This window comes from Emiliania huxleyi (genome assembly GCF_000372725.1).
Source record: "Emiliania huxleyi CCMP1516 unplaced genomic scaffold EMIHUscaffold_36, whole genome shotgun sequence".
In the NCBI taxonomy this organism is placed as follows: Eukaryota; Haptophyta; order Isochrysidales; family Noelaerhabdaceae; genus Emiliania; species Emiliania huxleyi.
In genome coordinates, this window is record NW_005199274.1 from 495,780 (window position 1) to 511,838 (window position 16,059).

At 66.2% G+C, this 16,059-nt stretch overlaps 3 protein-coding genes across 3 annotated transcripts in view; 2 read left to right on the forward strand and 1 right to left on the reverse strand.

Moving 5' to 3' along the window:
• Positions 1-2,561: 2,561 nt before the first annotated feature.
• Positions 2,562-3,953, forward strand: ARL1 (ARL1, ARF-like GTPase). The gene is made up of 4 exons (XM_005772409.1): positions 2,562-2,644; positions 2,720-2,800; positions 3,081-3,187; positions 3,268-3,953. Exons 1-4 carry the CDS (start codon positions 2,641-2,643, stop codon positions 3,565-3,567), a joined length of 492 nt encoding a protein of 163 aa, XP_005772466.1. The 5' UTR covers positions 2,562-2,640; the 3' UTR covers positions 3,568-3,953.
• A 2,531-nt stretch (positions 3,954-6,484) lies between these two features.
• On the reverse strand, positions 6,485-7,402 carry EMIHUDRAFT_208814 (hypothetical protein; the record flags this gene model as incomplete). The annotated part of the gene is made up of 2 exons (XM_005772410.1): positions 6,485-6,916; positions 7,247-7,402. 2 exons carry the CDS (start codon positions 7,400-7,402, stop codon positions 6,485-6,487), a joined length of 588 nt encoding a protein of 195 aa, XP_005772467.1.
• Positions 7,403-9,580: 2,178 nt separating this feature from the next.
• The window catches only part of ARPC1 (actin-related protein 2/3 complex, subunit 1), a 30,309-nt gene continuing 23,830 nt past the window's right edge, over positions 9,581-16,059 (forward strand). The window contains exons 1-11 of the mRNA XM_005772483.1: positions 9,581-10,215; positions 10,324-10,353; positions 10,939-10,995; positions 11,218-11,257; positions 11,555-11,623; positions 11,826-11,902; positions 12,354-12,473; positions 12,685-12,799; positions 12,879-12,929; positions 13,002-13,078; positions 13,385-13,453. Coding sequence (XP_005772540.1) covers positions 9,694-10,215; positions 10,324-10,353; positions 10,939-10,995; positions 11,218-11,257; positions 11,555-11,623; positions 11,826-11,902; positions 12,354-12,473; positions 12,685-12,799; positions 12,879-12,929; positions 13,002-13,051 — 1,131 coding nt within the window. The 5' untranslated portion in view covers positions 9,581-9,693 and the 3' untranslated portion in view covers positions 13,052-13,078; positions 13,385-13,453. The remainder of the gene's footprint in view (positions 10,216-10,323; positions 10,354-10,938; positions 10,996-11,217; positions 11,258-11,554; positions 11,624-11,825; positions 11,903-12,353; positions 12,474-12,684; positions 12,800-12,878; positions 12,930-13,001; positions 13,079-13,384; positions 13,454-16,059) is intronic.

Genomic DNA, 16,059 nt, shown 5'->3' on the forward strand with positions numbered 1-16,059 from the left:
CAAGCGGAGTGCATGGGCGGGCGCTCTATCGCTCTCCGGCGCCCAACTTTGACTATCGATTACCGCCGGTTATTATAACCGGTGGGAGATCGTTCCTGCAGACGGAGGGATTCAACGCGGCGATAACTGCCCGAGACGTCCCTAACCTTTATTTATTTCTGCCCTGCTTCAGCAACCGGGGGCCGTCTTCCTCAACCAACCAAACCTCATTACCGACTGCCGGTCGTTGGGGACACGTGACTCCCGCAAAGGGCAGTGTCTCCACCCGGGAGTCGGACATTCCAACCCCCCCCCTGCCTCCTCTCTCTCCCCCCCCCATCCCAGCCCTCTTTCTCTCTCCTCCTCTTTCTCTCTCTCCTTCTCCCTCATTCCCCCCCCCTCCCCCCTCTCCATCTCTGCCGCCCCCGTGCCAACCCCCGCCGCCGCCTCGCCTGCCTCCGCCTCCTTCGCCACCCCATCTCCCGCTCCCCCCCCCGCCGCCGTTACCCCCCCCACCCCCTCCTTCGCCGCTACCGCCGTTACCTCATCCGTGGCCGCCGACACCAACCCCCCCGCCTCCTCCGCCGCTTCCCTCTCCACAGCCGTCGTCGCCACCTTCACCATCACCCTCGCCCCCCTCTCCTCCACCTCCTCCGTTGCCGCCGCCTCTGCAACCCCCTCCCTGGCCGCCTCCATCAAGACCGCCCATCCATCGGCCCTCTCCCCCGCCTTCCTCTCCGCCGCCACCGTCCCCGCCGCCCCCTCCGTACCCGCCTCCCCCTCCGTCGCAACCGCCATCGTCATCGCCATCGCCGGTTCCGCCGCCCCTGACACCGGCTGCGCTACCGCCGTCGCACCGGCCACTGCCCTTCCCTCCACCACCATCCCCGCCACCGCCGTCTCCGCCCCCACCAAGTCCCCCGCCCTTACCTCCACCTCCCCCTCCGCCATCACCAACTCCGTTGCCGTCCCCACCGCCCCCGCCCTATGCGCCATCACCCCCTCCGCCTCTTCCACCGCCGTTGCCGCCCCCCTCTCCTCCGCCCTACCTACCTCCCCCGCCCCCGGACCCCTCCCTGCCACCGCGGTCCCCCCTACCACCTTCACCGCCGCCGCCCTCCCCTTGGCCGCCTCCTCCATGAGGTGCCGGGTGTGGATGGGCGTCGAGTCCGTGTCGAGTGTTTACTAGCTCCGAGTAGAGGGGGCGTTCTGCTGCTAAGGGAAACCTGGAGCGCGGAGCTAACCCTCGGAGACCCGTGTTTACTTTAAGGCCCTTGCCCTGCGAATGCGCACCCCCCCCTAGCTAGGGGTCAGGGCTCTCTAGCCCGTAGCCCGATGCCGATCATCCGGCTCGCTGGGTGCGCTTCTCAGCTCCCCGGCCCTGGATGTGAGGTTGATGACTGCACTCCAAGTGCTCCAAGTGCTCTCTCTTTTCTCCCAGCAAGCTATAAGTACGTACAACAAACTCTACATCAAAAGCGGCGAATTAGGCACGGTCGGTCTCCGACATGAGGCGCGTTGCACTCGCCAGTGCTGCCCTGGCCTTCTGTCTGCCCGCCCAATGGGTGGCAGGTGCCTCTGCTGCTGTGGCATGCCTCACGGCTGCGACTGGCCGGCGCCTCGGCGCGTCAGCTCGGCTCGGCGTAGCGATAGTGGCCAGCGCAACTCGCCTGGACTCAACGCTTAGCCAGGAGCTCCCGCACGCGCTGGCGCGAGGCATGGCGCATGCAACGCGCAGCAATGCTCGTCTCGCCTCGCGCAAATGCGACCGTCCTCGCAGCCGACAGTCCACCGCCTGCTAAAGAAGCACTGCGACGAATGCGGCACCGGCGACGCATGGCAGGCTGGTCATGACGCAGTTATAGGGTGTTGTGTGCCATCAGAGTGACTCTCTGTGTGTCAGGGATAGTCAGGGCCGTCCATCAGAGCTCCAGTAAGCTCGGAGACACCCCATTAGCGCGGCTCGACCTCTTTGAGTCACACACTTCCTTCCCGGCGTCCTGCGGTTTGGCTGTAGAGCCTCTACAACAAACTCTACAACAAAATCGCGCTCTACATCGCTCTACAACGGAGGCAGTTCGTCACGCGCCAGATGTAGAGCTCTACAGCTCTACAGCACTCCAGAGCGCTCTACATCTCTACAGCTCTACAGCGCTCTACACTCTACATCCTCTACACCCTCCCTCAGGTTCTCCCTCCTGTCGCTTCCTCCTCTGTCGCGTCGTTCTCCTCTACCTCGTCCTGCTGCGCCGCCGCTGCCCGCCGATCCCGTGCCCAGTGTCGTAAAAGAAAGAAAGAAAACGGACAACCCAAGGGAGGGATGGGAGGACGGCACGCCGCCACCACACAGGGATTTTAAGGAGAGGGGTGTGGTGCGCTAGCCGTCGCCATACTGCACGCCCCACACCACCACTCTACACTCACTTGCGTCGGCGTTTGAGTAGACCCCCCCGCCTGAGGGCTCACCCCTCGCCTTCCCAGGGTCTCAAGCCTCGCGGGTTCATTTTTTTTTGAGAGCGCCTTCGTTGTTAATAGTACAAACCCAATCGTGCTCTTTTTTTTTGAACTTCTCTTAGCGCCGGGGGCCGCACCTGCTCCGGCGCCTCTCGCCGCTGCGGCTCTCCTCGGCTTCGCGTTGCCGACGTCGCCTCCGTCGCCACCATGGGTGTCGAGCCTGCCCCTCATCGCCCGTTGGCCGCCAGCATGTGCGTGCACAGCATCCTCCCTCGCCGCCGCGCAGGGAAAATGGTGTCCAAGATGCTCTCCTCGCTCCTCGGCAACAAAGAGTACCGCGTGCTCATCCTCGGCCTCGATAATGCAGGCGCGCACCCCGACCGGCCGGTCCTCCGCCGCCGCGCCTGCGCCGCACCGCCGCGCGCAGTCTCGCGCCCGTCGCGCCTCGCCTCGCCCGTCGCTCTCCACACCGCAGCGAGCCGCCGGTGTGTGCAGTCCCAGGCCGCGCGAGCTCGCCCAGCGAGCCGCGGCACATGACGCGCACGCTCGCACGTCCGCGCACGCCCAGCCGGCCCGCATCGCCCATCACACACGCGGCGTGGCAAAGTGGTGAGTCGAGCGCTCCTCGGCGCGACCGCTGCGCGCAGGGAAGACGACGATCCTGTACAAGCTGCAGATGGGGGAGGTTGTGACGACGGTGCCGACGATCGGCTTCAACGTGGAGACGGTGACCTACCAGAACCTGCGCTTCCAGGTCTGGGACCTAGTCCCTTCCTAGCAGCTTCCTGGTACCTTCCTAGAGCCTAGGTCACGTACCAGAACCTTCGCTTGCAGGTCTGGGACCTCGGGGGCCAGACGTCGATCCGGCCCTACTGGCGCTGCTACTACCAAAACACGAATGCGATCATCTATGTGGTCGACAGCGCCGACGCGGAGCGGATGGGGATCTCAAAGCAGGAGCTGGTGACGATGCTGGAGGAGGAGGAGCTCAAGGACGCGGCGCTGCTGGCGCGGAACCCCAGCCCCCCCCCCCCCCCCCCTCTGCAGTGGCAAATCTTTAAGACGTCTGCCATCAAGGGGGACGGGCTGCACGACGGGCTCGACTGGCTAGCGAACGCGATCAAGGAGGGGTAGCCCTCGCCCCCCCCCCCCCTGCTGCTGCTGCCGCCGCCGCCGCCCGTCGCGCCGCGCCGCCGCCCGCCGTCACGGCGCGAGAGCACCTCTGTCGCCGCCCGCCGCCCCCACACCCCACGGTGCGCGGGCGGGCCCGCTGGCCTCATACGTTTCGTAGGGAGAGGGGACGCGCGAGGGGAGGGAGAGGAGATGAAGCGAGGACCGCAGCCACGGCGCTGCCTGGGCTCAGGGCTGGGGATTGGGCGGGGCTTCAAACAAATAGCACGCGAGACAGAGAGAGAGAGAGAGAGAGGTGTCTGTCGAGAGGCGAGAAGAGCCCAACTGTGAGAGATTGGAATGAACATGTATCATCCGAACGTTCGCGGCGTGCACGTCGCAATTTCTTGAGAATGAATGTCAAAACACTACGTGCTACCCCTACAGAGGGTATATACACCGCTCACCCACGCGCACTGGGCCTTGCACTTTGAATGCCGTGGGGCTCCTGTCGTCAGACGTGGAGACGCGAGGGTTGCCCCCCCTTGCCCCACCACCTCGTGTGTGTGGAGAAGTTTACCTTACCTTACCTTACCTATACACACAGTGAGTGCAGAGTGGCAGTGGGCACCACAGCCCCCCCTCCCCCACAGGGCAGTGACTCAGGGTGCAGTTTCACAGCGCCGATACACGCATAAAGCCGTACAGGATACAGTAGTCAGTACCGAGCAGGCCTGCAGCGGTGCAGGGCGACTGACGTGGAGAGGGCCAAGGAAGGGCCGTCACAAGGGGGCCTCTGGCGTCTGGCTCTGGGGGGTGGGGGCGCAAACGCAAACCCACCTGGGTGTCGTCTTCGGTCATGCTGCGGGAGGCAAGGGCGAGGTCAGGTGAGGGGCTGTTGGAGTGTGACGACGACGTCCAGGCGCCAGCTCGGCATCCGCCAGCGCCGCCTCGGCCGCCGCCGCCGCCTCCTCGTCCGCCTCTGCCTCCTCCTCCGCCTCGTCCGCCTCAGCGTCCAAACGCACAGCCTTAGCCACCTCTGCCGACGCCGCCGCCTGGCTCTCCGCCGTGATGCCGAGCCGGATCCTCTCCTCGTGACAACTTGCGAGAAGCCTGATCATTCTCTCCTCCTCGGCCTTCTTTGCGGCCTCGGCTGCGGCTGCCTCGGACGGCTGCCTCGGCACCCTCCTCCGTCTCCTGCGATGGCCCAGCCCCGCCGGCGCTCACGCCCCTGTTTTGCTGAACGTGTGATGCCCCCGCCCGCAGGTGCGCCTCGACGTGCTGGTCACCCTCCTCCCCCCCGAACGGAGCCTGGTCGTGGCGCCCCACGGCATCCTAGGGCAGTCCTTTGACGGCTCTGGCATCGCGGTGGACGGGGCTGTCGACCCGAAGCCGCAGCCGGGCGAGCTCATGACCACCAGGGCGATGGCGGAGGGTTCGATCGAGGGCGCATGGCAGGACTACGTCATGCCCTCGCCCTATGCCACCTTCTTCCGATACAGCCGATTCGGCTTGACCAAAGCGGACCCCCGCAACGTCTCCGCGCTGTCTGGGAGGAAGGTCCCATTTGCAGCGTCGTCCTCGACCTCCGCGACGGCATCACATGACGATGGCGCAGACGAGACTACCAAGGCATCGCGCCGCCGGCTGGCCGAGGAGTGCGACCCTCCGTCACCGCCACCGCCGTCGGCATCGCCTTCTCTTCCGCCTATCACTGGAGCCGGCTGGTACAATGGCCTCTGCTCCTGCTGCGCAAACGAGGTGGCCGACGATGTCAACAAGACTGACCTGTGCGCAAATGCCGCGGTCAACTTCACGTGCCCCAAGACGTGCGGTGGCGAGGCAGACGAGGACAACTGCTGCTCCCTCTTCGGACACATTGCATTGGAATCCATCAAGGCTGATGTGCGCCAACCGCCCCCGCCACCCCCCCCCCCCCGCCCCATCGCCCACATCACCTGTTGTCCATGCCGCACTGAATCGCAGAACTTCGGAAGGAGCCTCAGCGTCCCACTGAACGACGACGAGCTAGAAGAGGCCATGGAGGCAGTGTCAGTCGATGAAAAAGACTATGAGGCGATGCTCAACGAGAGCATCTGCGAGCTCTTTCCCACGAGCGAGGAGCAGGAGGCCTTCAAAAACGATGCGGTGGGCCAGATCTATCCGCTGGCCTGCTTCAAGCGCGGCGAGACGGATATCTCGCGGATTGCGGGAACGAACGATGAGGACCTAGGCCGCCGCCTATTCCAGGCGGAGGAGGCAAGGCTTCCCGTTGAGGCGGCATCAACGCCGCGCGGCATCAACGACACGTTTGACAGCTCGCTCGCCCGCTGCTCTTCTGCGGATCGGCCCACAAGCACACAGGACGCCGCCCCGCCATGCGTCGAGGTAGTGGTGGGAGGCTTGGGGCAAAAGGGCATCCTTGCCGACAACGGACTGGCCCTCACATGCGTCTCCCTCGTGACGGTGAGCCCGCCCCCTGAGACGGCGCTTGCGACCATGTGTGACTGGGCCAAGGTGAAGGAGCTTTGCCCGGAGAGCTGCGCTGTCGCGGACGAAGAGGCGGTAGAAAGAGCCGAGCTGGAGGAGATCGGCATGCTGGAGCAAATGCGGCCCGCGAGCGAGGTTGAAGACGACGACTGGACGGCAAAGTGGACGCGCGCAGAGGAATGCAACGACACACCCGATGAGCTGCTCGCCCCGGAAGCGAAGCGGCTAGGGCTGCTGGCGGAGAGTTGCGCGGATTTGCTGTTCCGGGGGGGGGTGCGATTTCAACGTCGTCAAGGGCTTGTGCCCAAAGTCCTGCCGCGCGTGCTTCGGGTCGGACGAGGCTCACCATCGCGATCGTCGTCAGCTGAAAGCTTGTTATTAAATGAACTCGGGGGCACAGGACGCGGTACAAACGCGGTACACCAAAAGGCACGGGCCGCCTGCACGGCGTTCACTCGAACGCCATGCACATGGCGCGGAGCAGCATCGGGTTGGTGTCGAACCCGAGCGGGTCCTCCTCCCAGTCCCGGTGCCCACCCTCCGCGTCATCCTGCTCATCGTGCGCGTCGAGCACCCTGCCGAGGCAAAGGATCGTCCCCTTGGGAACGCCTGCCCCTCGCGCGCGCGGGAACTCTCCCTGCACCGCCATCACGAGCTTCTCGCGCGCCCACTTGCCGCCACGGCGGCAGTGCTGGGGCGCACGCTCGCGCAGCTCCTCGTAGAGCTCCTCGGCCCTCGCCACCTCCGCCGCCCAGCCCTCCGCTGACGCCTGAGCCACCTTCTTCTCCCTGAGCGTCTTGAACACCGGCGGCGGCGCCGGCGATGGCGCCACCTCCGGCTCGCCCGCCGCCTCTGCAGCGCGCCGCCCCTTCCTCGCCTTCTCCTTGAGCCGCTTCCTAGCGCTCTTGGTCAACGCCGGCGCCGCCGCCGCGGCCTCGCCGGCCGCCGCACCGGCGATGGATGTCGAGGATGATGAAGATGATGAAGCCGTTGTCGCGTTGCAAGCGGGGCGGAGAGTGTCGAAAAAAGAAGTGACAGTGTCCGTTGTGCCAGCGCAGCCTGGCGCAGACGCCAGGCCGCGCAGGGGCGCGGCCAATGCCGCAGCCTCCCCGCTGCCCGTTTCGGGCTCCTCCTCCTTCGCCGCCCCAGCCACCTCTGCCGCCGCCTCCGCCGCCGCGCGAGCCGCCGCCGCGCGAGCCGCCGCCGCGCGAACCGAGTCGCGAGCCAAGATCTTGAACTCCCTCTCGCGAGCCGCCGCGCAGACTTCCGCCCAGGAGCGCACGTCCCGGCAGCAGCGCACGTCCCGGACATCGCCACCATCCCGGCCGCGACGCGCCTCGATGTTCTCATACGCCCGCACCGTCGCCATCGCCGACGCCAGCAGCCGAATCGCTGCCCCATCGAGGAGGCAGCGTTCGTCGTAATTTGCGGGCCAGATTGTGGCTTATCCGCGGGCGCATATCACGCCGCAAGGCCCGACACTCAAAGGGTCAGGAGGCCGGTAGGCATGGATGAAAGCCGCTGATGAAGATGATGAAGCCGTTGTCTCGCGTTGCAAGCGGGGCGGAGAGTGTCGAAAAAAGAAGTGACCTGTCCGTTGTGCCAGCGCAGCCTGGCGCAGACGCCAGGCCGCGCAGGGGCGCGGCCAATGCCGCAGCCTCCCCGCTGCCCGTTTCGGGCTCCTCCTCCTCCATCTCCGCCTCCGCCGCTGCCTCTGCTGCTGCACGGCACTCAGCAGCTGCCTGGCGCCTGTACTCCTCGAACACGGCCACCTCTCGCCGCACCGGGCACACCTGCCGGTAGGCCGCCGCCGCCGCAGCCCACTCCTCCTCATCCTCCCTCGCAGCGTCGATCGTCCCATCGCCGCTCGTCGGCAGCGCGGGCACCAAGGGGTCCAAACTGGACACCTCGGTCCCACCTCCGATTCCACCCTCTGCGGCCTGCGCATCACAGGCGCCGCTGTCCGCCTCGTGGGGGCGCGCGCCGCCGCGGCCCTCGCCGCCAGCCGCCGCCCCGCCGCCGTGCTCCTCGCTAGCGGAGCGCGTCCCATCTCCGCCGCGGGGGCCGCTAAGCCCGGCTGCGGCAAGCGCATGCAATGCGGCACGCACGGCACCCTCGGCAGCGCCTGTACCGACGCCGCCGCCCTAGCCGCCGCCCGCGCGCTCGCCCGCAGCACCATCGCCGCCGGCCATCGCGCTGCTGCCCGCCTCGAGCAGCGCCGCGACGCTGCCGACATCCTGGGCCAGCAGCTGCGGCACCACCTTATCTGAGATGGGCGCAGAAACTTGCGCCCGCTCGAGGAGGGCCGCGATATCCTCGTCGGGAGCGATGGTCGGCCGCGAGGCCGCCATCACGGTGGTGCCCGGCCGCGTGGGCCGGGCTGCGGTCCGGCGCTCGCTGGTGGCGGTGAGAGCTTGAGCACTTGAGCACCGGATAGGGTCGATTCCGCGTGGTACGGGACCCCTCGATCGTCTCGCCCTCCCTCACTGGTGTGTTCATCGGGGGGGGTCATAACAAACACGGTACAGGATCGAGGTGCACGCTGCCGAAGCAGTGTCGTCCCCCCTCTCCCCGACGGCGATGGCGGTGTGACCGATCGAGCTACAAGAGGAGCTTGTTCAGCAGGATCCGGGGTGAGCTTTCTGTTGAAGTGGTCACGAAGTTTCTGTTGCGGGCGGCTGACATCAGCTAATTACGGTCCCTCGAGGGGTGTTTGAGGACTCCGTGCGCCTGTATGTACACCCCGGTGCGAGATAATGCGCATTTCTTCTCTGCACTGTAGCCCTTGAGAAAAAGCTCGCATTATGCAAACCTGTGCCTGTGTCCTAGCAAGTAGACCGAGAGGGGTACTCCCATAGGCACAAGAGGAGGTGGTCTGGAGACCGGCCCACAGCGGTCAGGAGAGGCCCCAACCCCCAAGACGCAAGAGGGTGCTAGATGAGAGTCAGCAGAGCGCGCCGTCTCGGACGTCGGAGGCTATGGGCAAGTAGGCTGAGAGACAAGAGGGATTTTTCTTTCTCTCTCGGGCGGAAGTGGAAGCCCCGACTTCTAATAAATTGTGCCAGGCGTAATAGCCGGGGGCGGACAGCACCTCTCTTTCCTGAGTCACCAGAAGCATCCCAACGATCCTTGAGCGGAGGCCGCCTTGTCTCCGCACTCCGGAGAATCTGGGAGAATGGATACCATAGCGGCAAGTGCGTAAGGCGACGGGAGGGTGACGGGGCGGGGGGGTGGCGGGTGGCGGGCGGGTCGGCGGGGAAGCGGCGGCACGGCGGCAGAACGGCAGAACGGAAGGGCACTGGAATGGCGGATCGGACGGCTGAGCGGGGGCGGCAGCAGGAAGGAGGCGGCGGTACGTACGGCGAGGGGAGGGGGCTGGCGGATGGATAACGAGGAAGTAGAGATTCGGGCGGGCGCGAGCGAGCGGCGAGGCGGCGGGAGGGTGAGGCGAGGGGCACTTGGAGCACTTGGAGAACAGTCAGTAACCTCACATCCTCGCCATCCTCGGCCATCGGCACTTGGAAAGCCGTGGCCTTTTTTGCGCGTTGTGGAACCTTGGCCCCGGTCGATTGACTTCAGCGCCGACGCTGCGCTGCTCCCCGCTGCTCGTGCGGGTGTGAGCCACCACCTTGCCGCGTGCCCAGACGCGGTCAGTGAGCGATGGTCTTCGAGGCGCGCGTCGAATCCGCAATCACCATCCACGCCTGGAACGCGGACCGCACGCTCCTCGCCGTCTGCCCGAACGACAATACGATCGCCATCCTCAAGGTCCCGACCGCCGAGCCGCTGGACGGGCCGTGGGAGCGGGTGGCGACGCTGAGCGAGCACGACGCGCTGGTGACGGGCATCGCGTGGGCACCGACGTCCAATAAGATCGTCACCGTCTCGCAGGACCGCAACGCCTACGTCTGGACGCAGGTCGGCGGCGAGTGGAAGCCGTCGCTCGTCATCCTGCGCATCGCGGCGGCGGCGACGTCGGTGCAGTGGTCGCCGGGCGAGGAGAAGTTCGCGGTCGGGTCGGGCGCCAAGGTGGTGCCGGTGTGCTACTACGAGGCGGCAAACGACTTTTGGGTCTCGAAGATGATCAAGGATCACTCCTCCACGGTCGGGGCGGTTGCGTGGCACCCGACGGCGCCGATCCTCGCCACCGCGTCGTTCGACTGCCGCTGCCGCGTCTTCTCGGCGCGCGCGCGCGCGCGTGGGGGGGGGGGCAGAGAGAGAGACGCGACGGGATGGGGCGGGCGGGCTGCTCTCCGACTCGCTTCCCGCACGGCGTGTCTGCCCGCGCAGGCGCACCTGAGGAACATTGACGGCAAAGAGGCGCGCGCGAGAGAGAGACGCATGCGGAACAGCACCCGCACCCGCCCCCCCCCCCTCCCCCCCTCCCCCCTTTCCCCACCGCGCCGGCGCACGCACGCAAGAAGCGCTTAGAGGCCGCGGCCATATCTCCGCCATATCTCGCCTTATCTCCCCACATCTCGCTTAGAGGCCGCGGCTCCGCGAGTGAGCCTGAGCCTGCCCGCCGCCTGGCACACTCGGGTGTGTACTCGGGTGTGTGCTCGGGTGTGTACTCGGGTGTGTACTCGGGTGTGTGCGCACACAGCACTGCTGTGCGGTGCTCGTGAGTGACAGCTCGTGCGTGGTGTCCTGCTCCACACGCCGGCCCGTGCGGTGTCGGCGAGCTCGCGAGCGCCGTGCAGTGCTCGGCAGTCGGGGCAGCGCCGCGCCGCCCGCATGCCGACGAGCGTGCACCGCCATCGGCTGCTTCAGCGCCCGCCGCACCTCTCTCGCCGTCTCTCCCTATCTCTCGCCATCTCTCGCCATCTCTCCCCGGCTCTCTCCCTATCTCTCCCTATCTCTCGCCACATCTCGCCAAATCTCCCCACATCTCCCCATATCCCGCAGGCGACCACTCCGTGGGGCGCAGCGGCCAAGTTCGGGACGCTGCTCTACACGTACGAGGCGCACGGCTAGGAACGGAGGACGGACTCTGATTTATGTATACGGACTCTCGCCCTCCCGGAGAGTGTGTCACCGCCGCTCGAGAGGACACGGACTCGACTGTACCCCGCCGGATTCGGCTGCAGTCGCTGTCCTCGCACCCCTCGTACTCACGCGGTGCTCTGAGGACCCTGCACACTACCCGTCCTCCCCCCCCTCATGCTGGCGTTTCCGCAACGCAAGGCGTACGGCTGGGTGCTCGACGTCGCCTTCTCCGCCGCCGGTTGGCTCCGCGCTCCCTCCCTCCCTCCTCTCTCTCTCGCTTGCTCTCTCACTCTTGCTCTCTCACTCTTGCTCTCGCTCGCCCGCTCACTCTTGCTCTCGCTCTCTCGCTCTCGCGCTCTCTCCCGCTCTCCCGCTCTCCCGCTCTCCCCGCGCCCCCTCGCTCGCACCTCTCCCCTCTCGGCACGGGCCTCTCCCCTCCCTGCGCACCAGCCGCCGCGCTCGCCCTCACCGCTTGGACCGAGTCTCGCACCCTCCCTCCCTCCCTCCCTCCCTCCCTCCCTCCCTCGGGAGCCAGGCGACGCTCTCGCCCTCACCGCGCAAAACTCGACCGTCGCCGTCGTCGACATGGCCGCGGCGGCCGCAGGCTCGACCGCCCCTAGAGGCGGAGGACGGACTCTTGTATCCCACCTGGCGCCCGAGAGGAGGCGTGTTCAGCTGTCCTCGACCATCTCCGGCCGTACTCACTGTCTTCGCACCCCTCTCCTTCACGCGGTGCTCTGAAGACTCTGCACCAGACCGTCTCCCCCCCCCTTCCCCTCATGTTGGCGTCGTACTCACAACCGCAGGCTCGGAGGGCGCGGCGCAGACCATCCGCCTCTCGGAGCTGCCTCTCACAAAGCTCCTCTTCCTGCCCGACGGCCAGGCGAGCGCCGCCCTCCGCCGCTTCCTCCCGCCGCCGCTTCCTCCCGCCGCCGCCTCCTCCTGCCTCTGCCGCCGCCTCCCGCCGCCTCCTCCTGCCGCCGCCGCCTCCTCCTGCCGCCGCCGCCTCTTGCTGCTGCCACCACCTGTGCCATCTCCCTCTGCCTCTTGCAATCGCCTCCTCTGCCTCTTGCCGCCCCCGCGTCTGACTCGTGCCGCCACCGCCGCCGCCGCCGCCGCCGCCACCGCCACCCTGTCTCCTCGCCTTTCGCTGCCCCTCTGGCCGCCGCTCCACCGCCGGCCTCGCCTGCCTTGCGCCGCAGCCTTCCCTCCCCACCGCTGCTCCCGGCACACGGGCAGCACCCCGCCCGCCTGCACGCCTCTGACCCCCTCCCCCCCCCCCTTCCCCTCCCCTTCCCCTCCCCTTCCCCTCCCCGCCGCCTGCTCCCTGGCAGCTGGTCGGTGCCGGGCACTGCTACTCCCCTCTCCTGATCGGCCGCGCCGAGGGCGCCCCTTGGGCCGTCATCGGCAAGCTGTCGACGTCGGCCGGTCGGACCAAAAAGTCATCCTCCAAGGTACACATCCTCTTGGGCTGCCCTTCGGTTAGATTTGGGAGGTTTTTTGGCTGCACCTCTTGGGGTGCCCTTGGGCTGCACCCCGGCTGCACCCCGGCTGCGCCTCTGCTGCCCTCCCTCCCAAGGCGGACTCGACACAGAGCCTGCTCCGAGCTACCGAGCTACCGAACCTCTACCTCGCCGCATCCCCCCCCCCCCCCCCCTCCGACAGGTCGACTCGGCGCGGAGGATGTTTCAGGCGGCAGCCTCCACCGGCACCCTCGACTCCGGCGCCGCGACCCTTGACTCGCTCCACCAGTTCGCCGTCTGCGGGCTGCAGCGCTTTGGCGCCCGCACCGCGCCCGCCGAGGGGGGTAGAGGTAGCGGGGGGGGGGTGCCTGTCTTGACCCGCCTCGCTGCGAGCAGGCGGCCGCGTGGTGCAGAGCGACGCCGTCTTCACGTCGTCCGCGCTCGACGGCGCGGTTGGGCGGGGCGGGGTCAGTCTGCGCTGCCGGGCGCGATAACCTGTGCACGTGGACCATCCTATAGGCAAGATCGTCGGCTGGTCGGCGCGCGAGATCGCGGCGGCGGCGCAGTAGGGAGGAGGGCTGCCAAGTTGCGCTTGGGGCGAGAGACATTTGTGTCATTTGCCCATAAAAAAATCGCTGCCTGCTGCTCGCGGTGGCGAGTCACTCCCCGGAGCAGAATAGAGGTGCGCACGAGGCAGGTGGCATAGCACGGCCCACCCCCTTCCACCCCCCCTCGCCCTTCGCAGCCTCTTCCCCCTTCCCTTTCCTTGCGACGGCGCGCATTAAAGAAAGAAACATGCGCGGGAAAAAAAAACAGGCGCTGCAGTTTGATGTATCGGCTTGCGTACCGTTTCCAACCGTCACGCGTCAGTACGCTACGTATGCCCACAGACCTCGACTGTACTGGCGTTTTGTTTTCCACTCGTTGCGAATTCTTGGAGCACTTGAGTCCTTGGAGCACTTGGAGTGCAGCGGACTTCGTTTTCTTCTTTCACGCCGGAACAGACACATGCTGGTGTTCTGCGCCGCCTTTGGACTCTCGGCCACCGCAGAGCTCTCGCCCGCGCTGCCGCCGCCGTCGCTGCCGCCGCCGTCTGCACCCTACTATGAGGTTGACAGCAAGGAGCAGCTTTTGGGTATCTTCAGCGAAAGCCGCATGGAAGCGAGCGTCGACGTCGTTGTCGCATCTGGCACAATCATTGAGTTGGAGACGCGGCTCGAATGCGATGAGGAGATCACCGTGATCATCCGTGGCAGCGGCGAGGGCGCGACTTTCGACGGCAAGGACAAGATCGGGCTCTTCAAAGTGTCTGGCGGTTGCAGCCTTACGCTCGAGCGACTCAACCTCGTCAACGGGAAAACAAACGCAGATGGCGGCGCTGTTTATGTAAAGAACGGCATTCTAACTTTGATGGACTCGACTGTCACTAATTGCAAGGGCGACTGGGGCGGAGCCTTGTACGTCGACAATTTCAATCGCTACAAGGTACGGGTGAAGGGCTCAACGTTTACCAGCTGCTCTGCTGAATACGTGCGCCGCCACTTAGATACCATGCCCATTAGCACAGAAGTGACATCCGCCCCCACGCCTACGCAGGGCGGCGCCATATACGTGTGGGACGGCGTGGTGAGCCTGATCAACTCCGAATTCTCGGACTGCCACGCAACGGAAGGTGGCGCAGTGTGGGTGGGTGGCGGCGAGGTGAGCCTGCTCGGCTCCAAGATCAGCAGCTGCTCAGCTGCCGAGGTTCGCAAGGGATAGAGATAGAGTCTAGTAGCGCGGGAGGAGTGACCCGCCTCTTCGCTTAACGCAGGGCGGCGCCATAAGCATGTCGAGCGGCAACGCAAGAGTGGAGGGCTCCACGTTTACTAGCTGCTCTGCTGCTGACCAGGTGCGCCATGTAGAGAGAACCAGACCAGTAACGCAAAAGAGACATCTGCCCTCCCACTTAACGCAGGGTGGCGCCTTGAACGTGTGGGGCGGCAACGCAAGAGTGGAGGACTCCACTTTTACCAGCTGCTCTGCTGACAAGGTGCGCCATGTAGAGAGAATCAGACCAGTAGCGCAGTGACATCCGCCCTGCGTTGGGATCCAGAGGTGACATCCGCCCCCACGCCTCCTCGCCCAACGCAGGGCGGCGCAATATACGTGGATGAGGGCGAGGTGAGCCTGATGGACTCCGAGTTTAGCAGCTGCTCCGCTGCCGAGGTTCGCATAGTAGGTAGAGTCCAGTAGCGCAGGAGGAGTGACCCCCGCCTCCTCGCCCAACGCAGGGCGGCGCCTTGTACGTGGAAAACGAGAAGGGCGAGGTGAACCTGATCAACTCCGAGATCTCCAACTGCATCGCCACAGAGTACGGCGGCGGCCTCTACTCGGCGGGCGGGCGCACCAGATTGAGCAAGGGCACCCTGATCAGCACCTGCTCCGCACCGGAGGGTCAGGGGAGCTCCATCTTCCTTCTCGGGGGTGGAGTCTCCTACACCCTCGCCGCCCCCGCCGGCCACTGGCTGCCAAACGCGCTCTGCGAGGTGTACCGGGAGGCGTGCCCGACGCGATTTGGCAAGCCGATCGATGACTGCCCTAATCACCGCGACAACTGCGCGCTCACCAATGAGACAGATCCCTCACCGGATGAGAAGGAGGAGGCTTGCGGCCGGCACAGCAGCCCAGAGAAGCAGGCGACTTGCAACATGACGGTCGACGAGCCGTGGTTGTGCCAGATCGCAACCTTCGTGCAGCCGTGCAACTGGCAGGACGACCCCTCCATCCTCGGCGAGAACCTCTACCAGCTGCCGCTGGAGCCTGTGGAGCGCGACTTCCCCTACCGCTGCGCCGCCGGCCTCAACGTCTCGCTCGACCCCGAAAGCCAGTCCAGCAGTCGCTGCGCCGGTCCCTGTCCTCCTGGCACCTGGTCGGCTATCGGCAGTGGCTCGTGCACGGACTGCGAGCCCGGCTTCTACGCCCAGCAAGAGCGCCAGGCGGAGTGCCGCCGCTGCCCACATCCACTCTTTAGCGGTCCCGGCAGCGTCTTCTGCTCAATGTGCATGGAGGGGTACTACCTGAGCAACTTTAGCGCCGATCCGTATGACATGATAGAGTTCTGCCGTCCTTGCCCAGGAGACGCCAACTGCAGCTCGCCAAATGCCACCCTCGAGAAACTCCCCCTCAAAGCCGGATTCTGGCGTGCCAGCAAAAGCAGCGACGTGTTGTATGAGTGCCGTCGCTTTGGTGGCGATGGCGATGCGGGCGAGAAGCGGTGCGCCGGCGGCTCCGAGTTCGGAATCGACGGCTCGGGCTACTGCGCTCCAGGCTTCAAGGGCCCGGAGTGCCAGCTCTGCGAGGAGGAGGACCACTACCTCACCAACGGCGACACGTGCAGCCAGTGTGCCGCAGTAGGGGAGCTGGTGGGCAACATCGTCGGCCTCTTCGTCGGCCTCTTTGTCTCGTGCGCCATCGCGGCGTGGGTCTACTCAACGACAAGCTTGCGACGCAAGCCATGCATCGGCCCTTTTCTCCGCTTCGCCGACCGCGCTGTCGCCGCATTCGCCACGTTCGGCCTCACGCCCAAGCTCAAGAT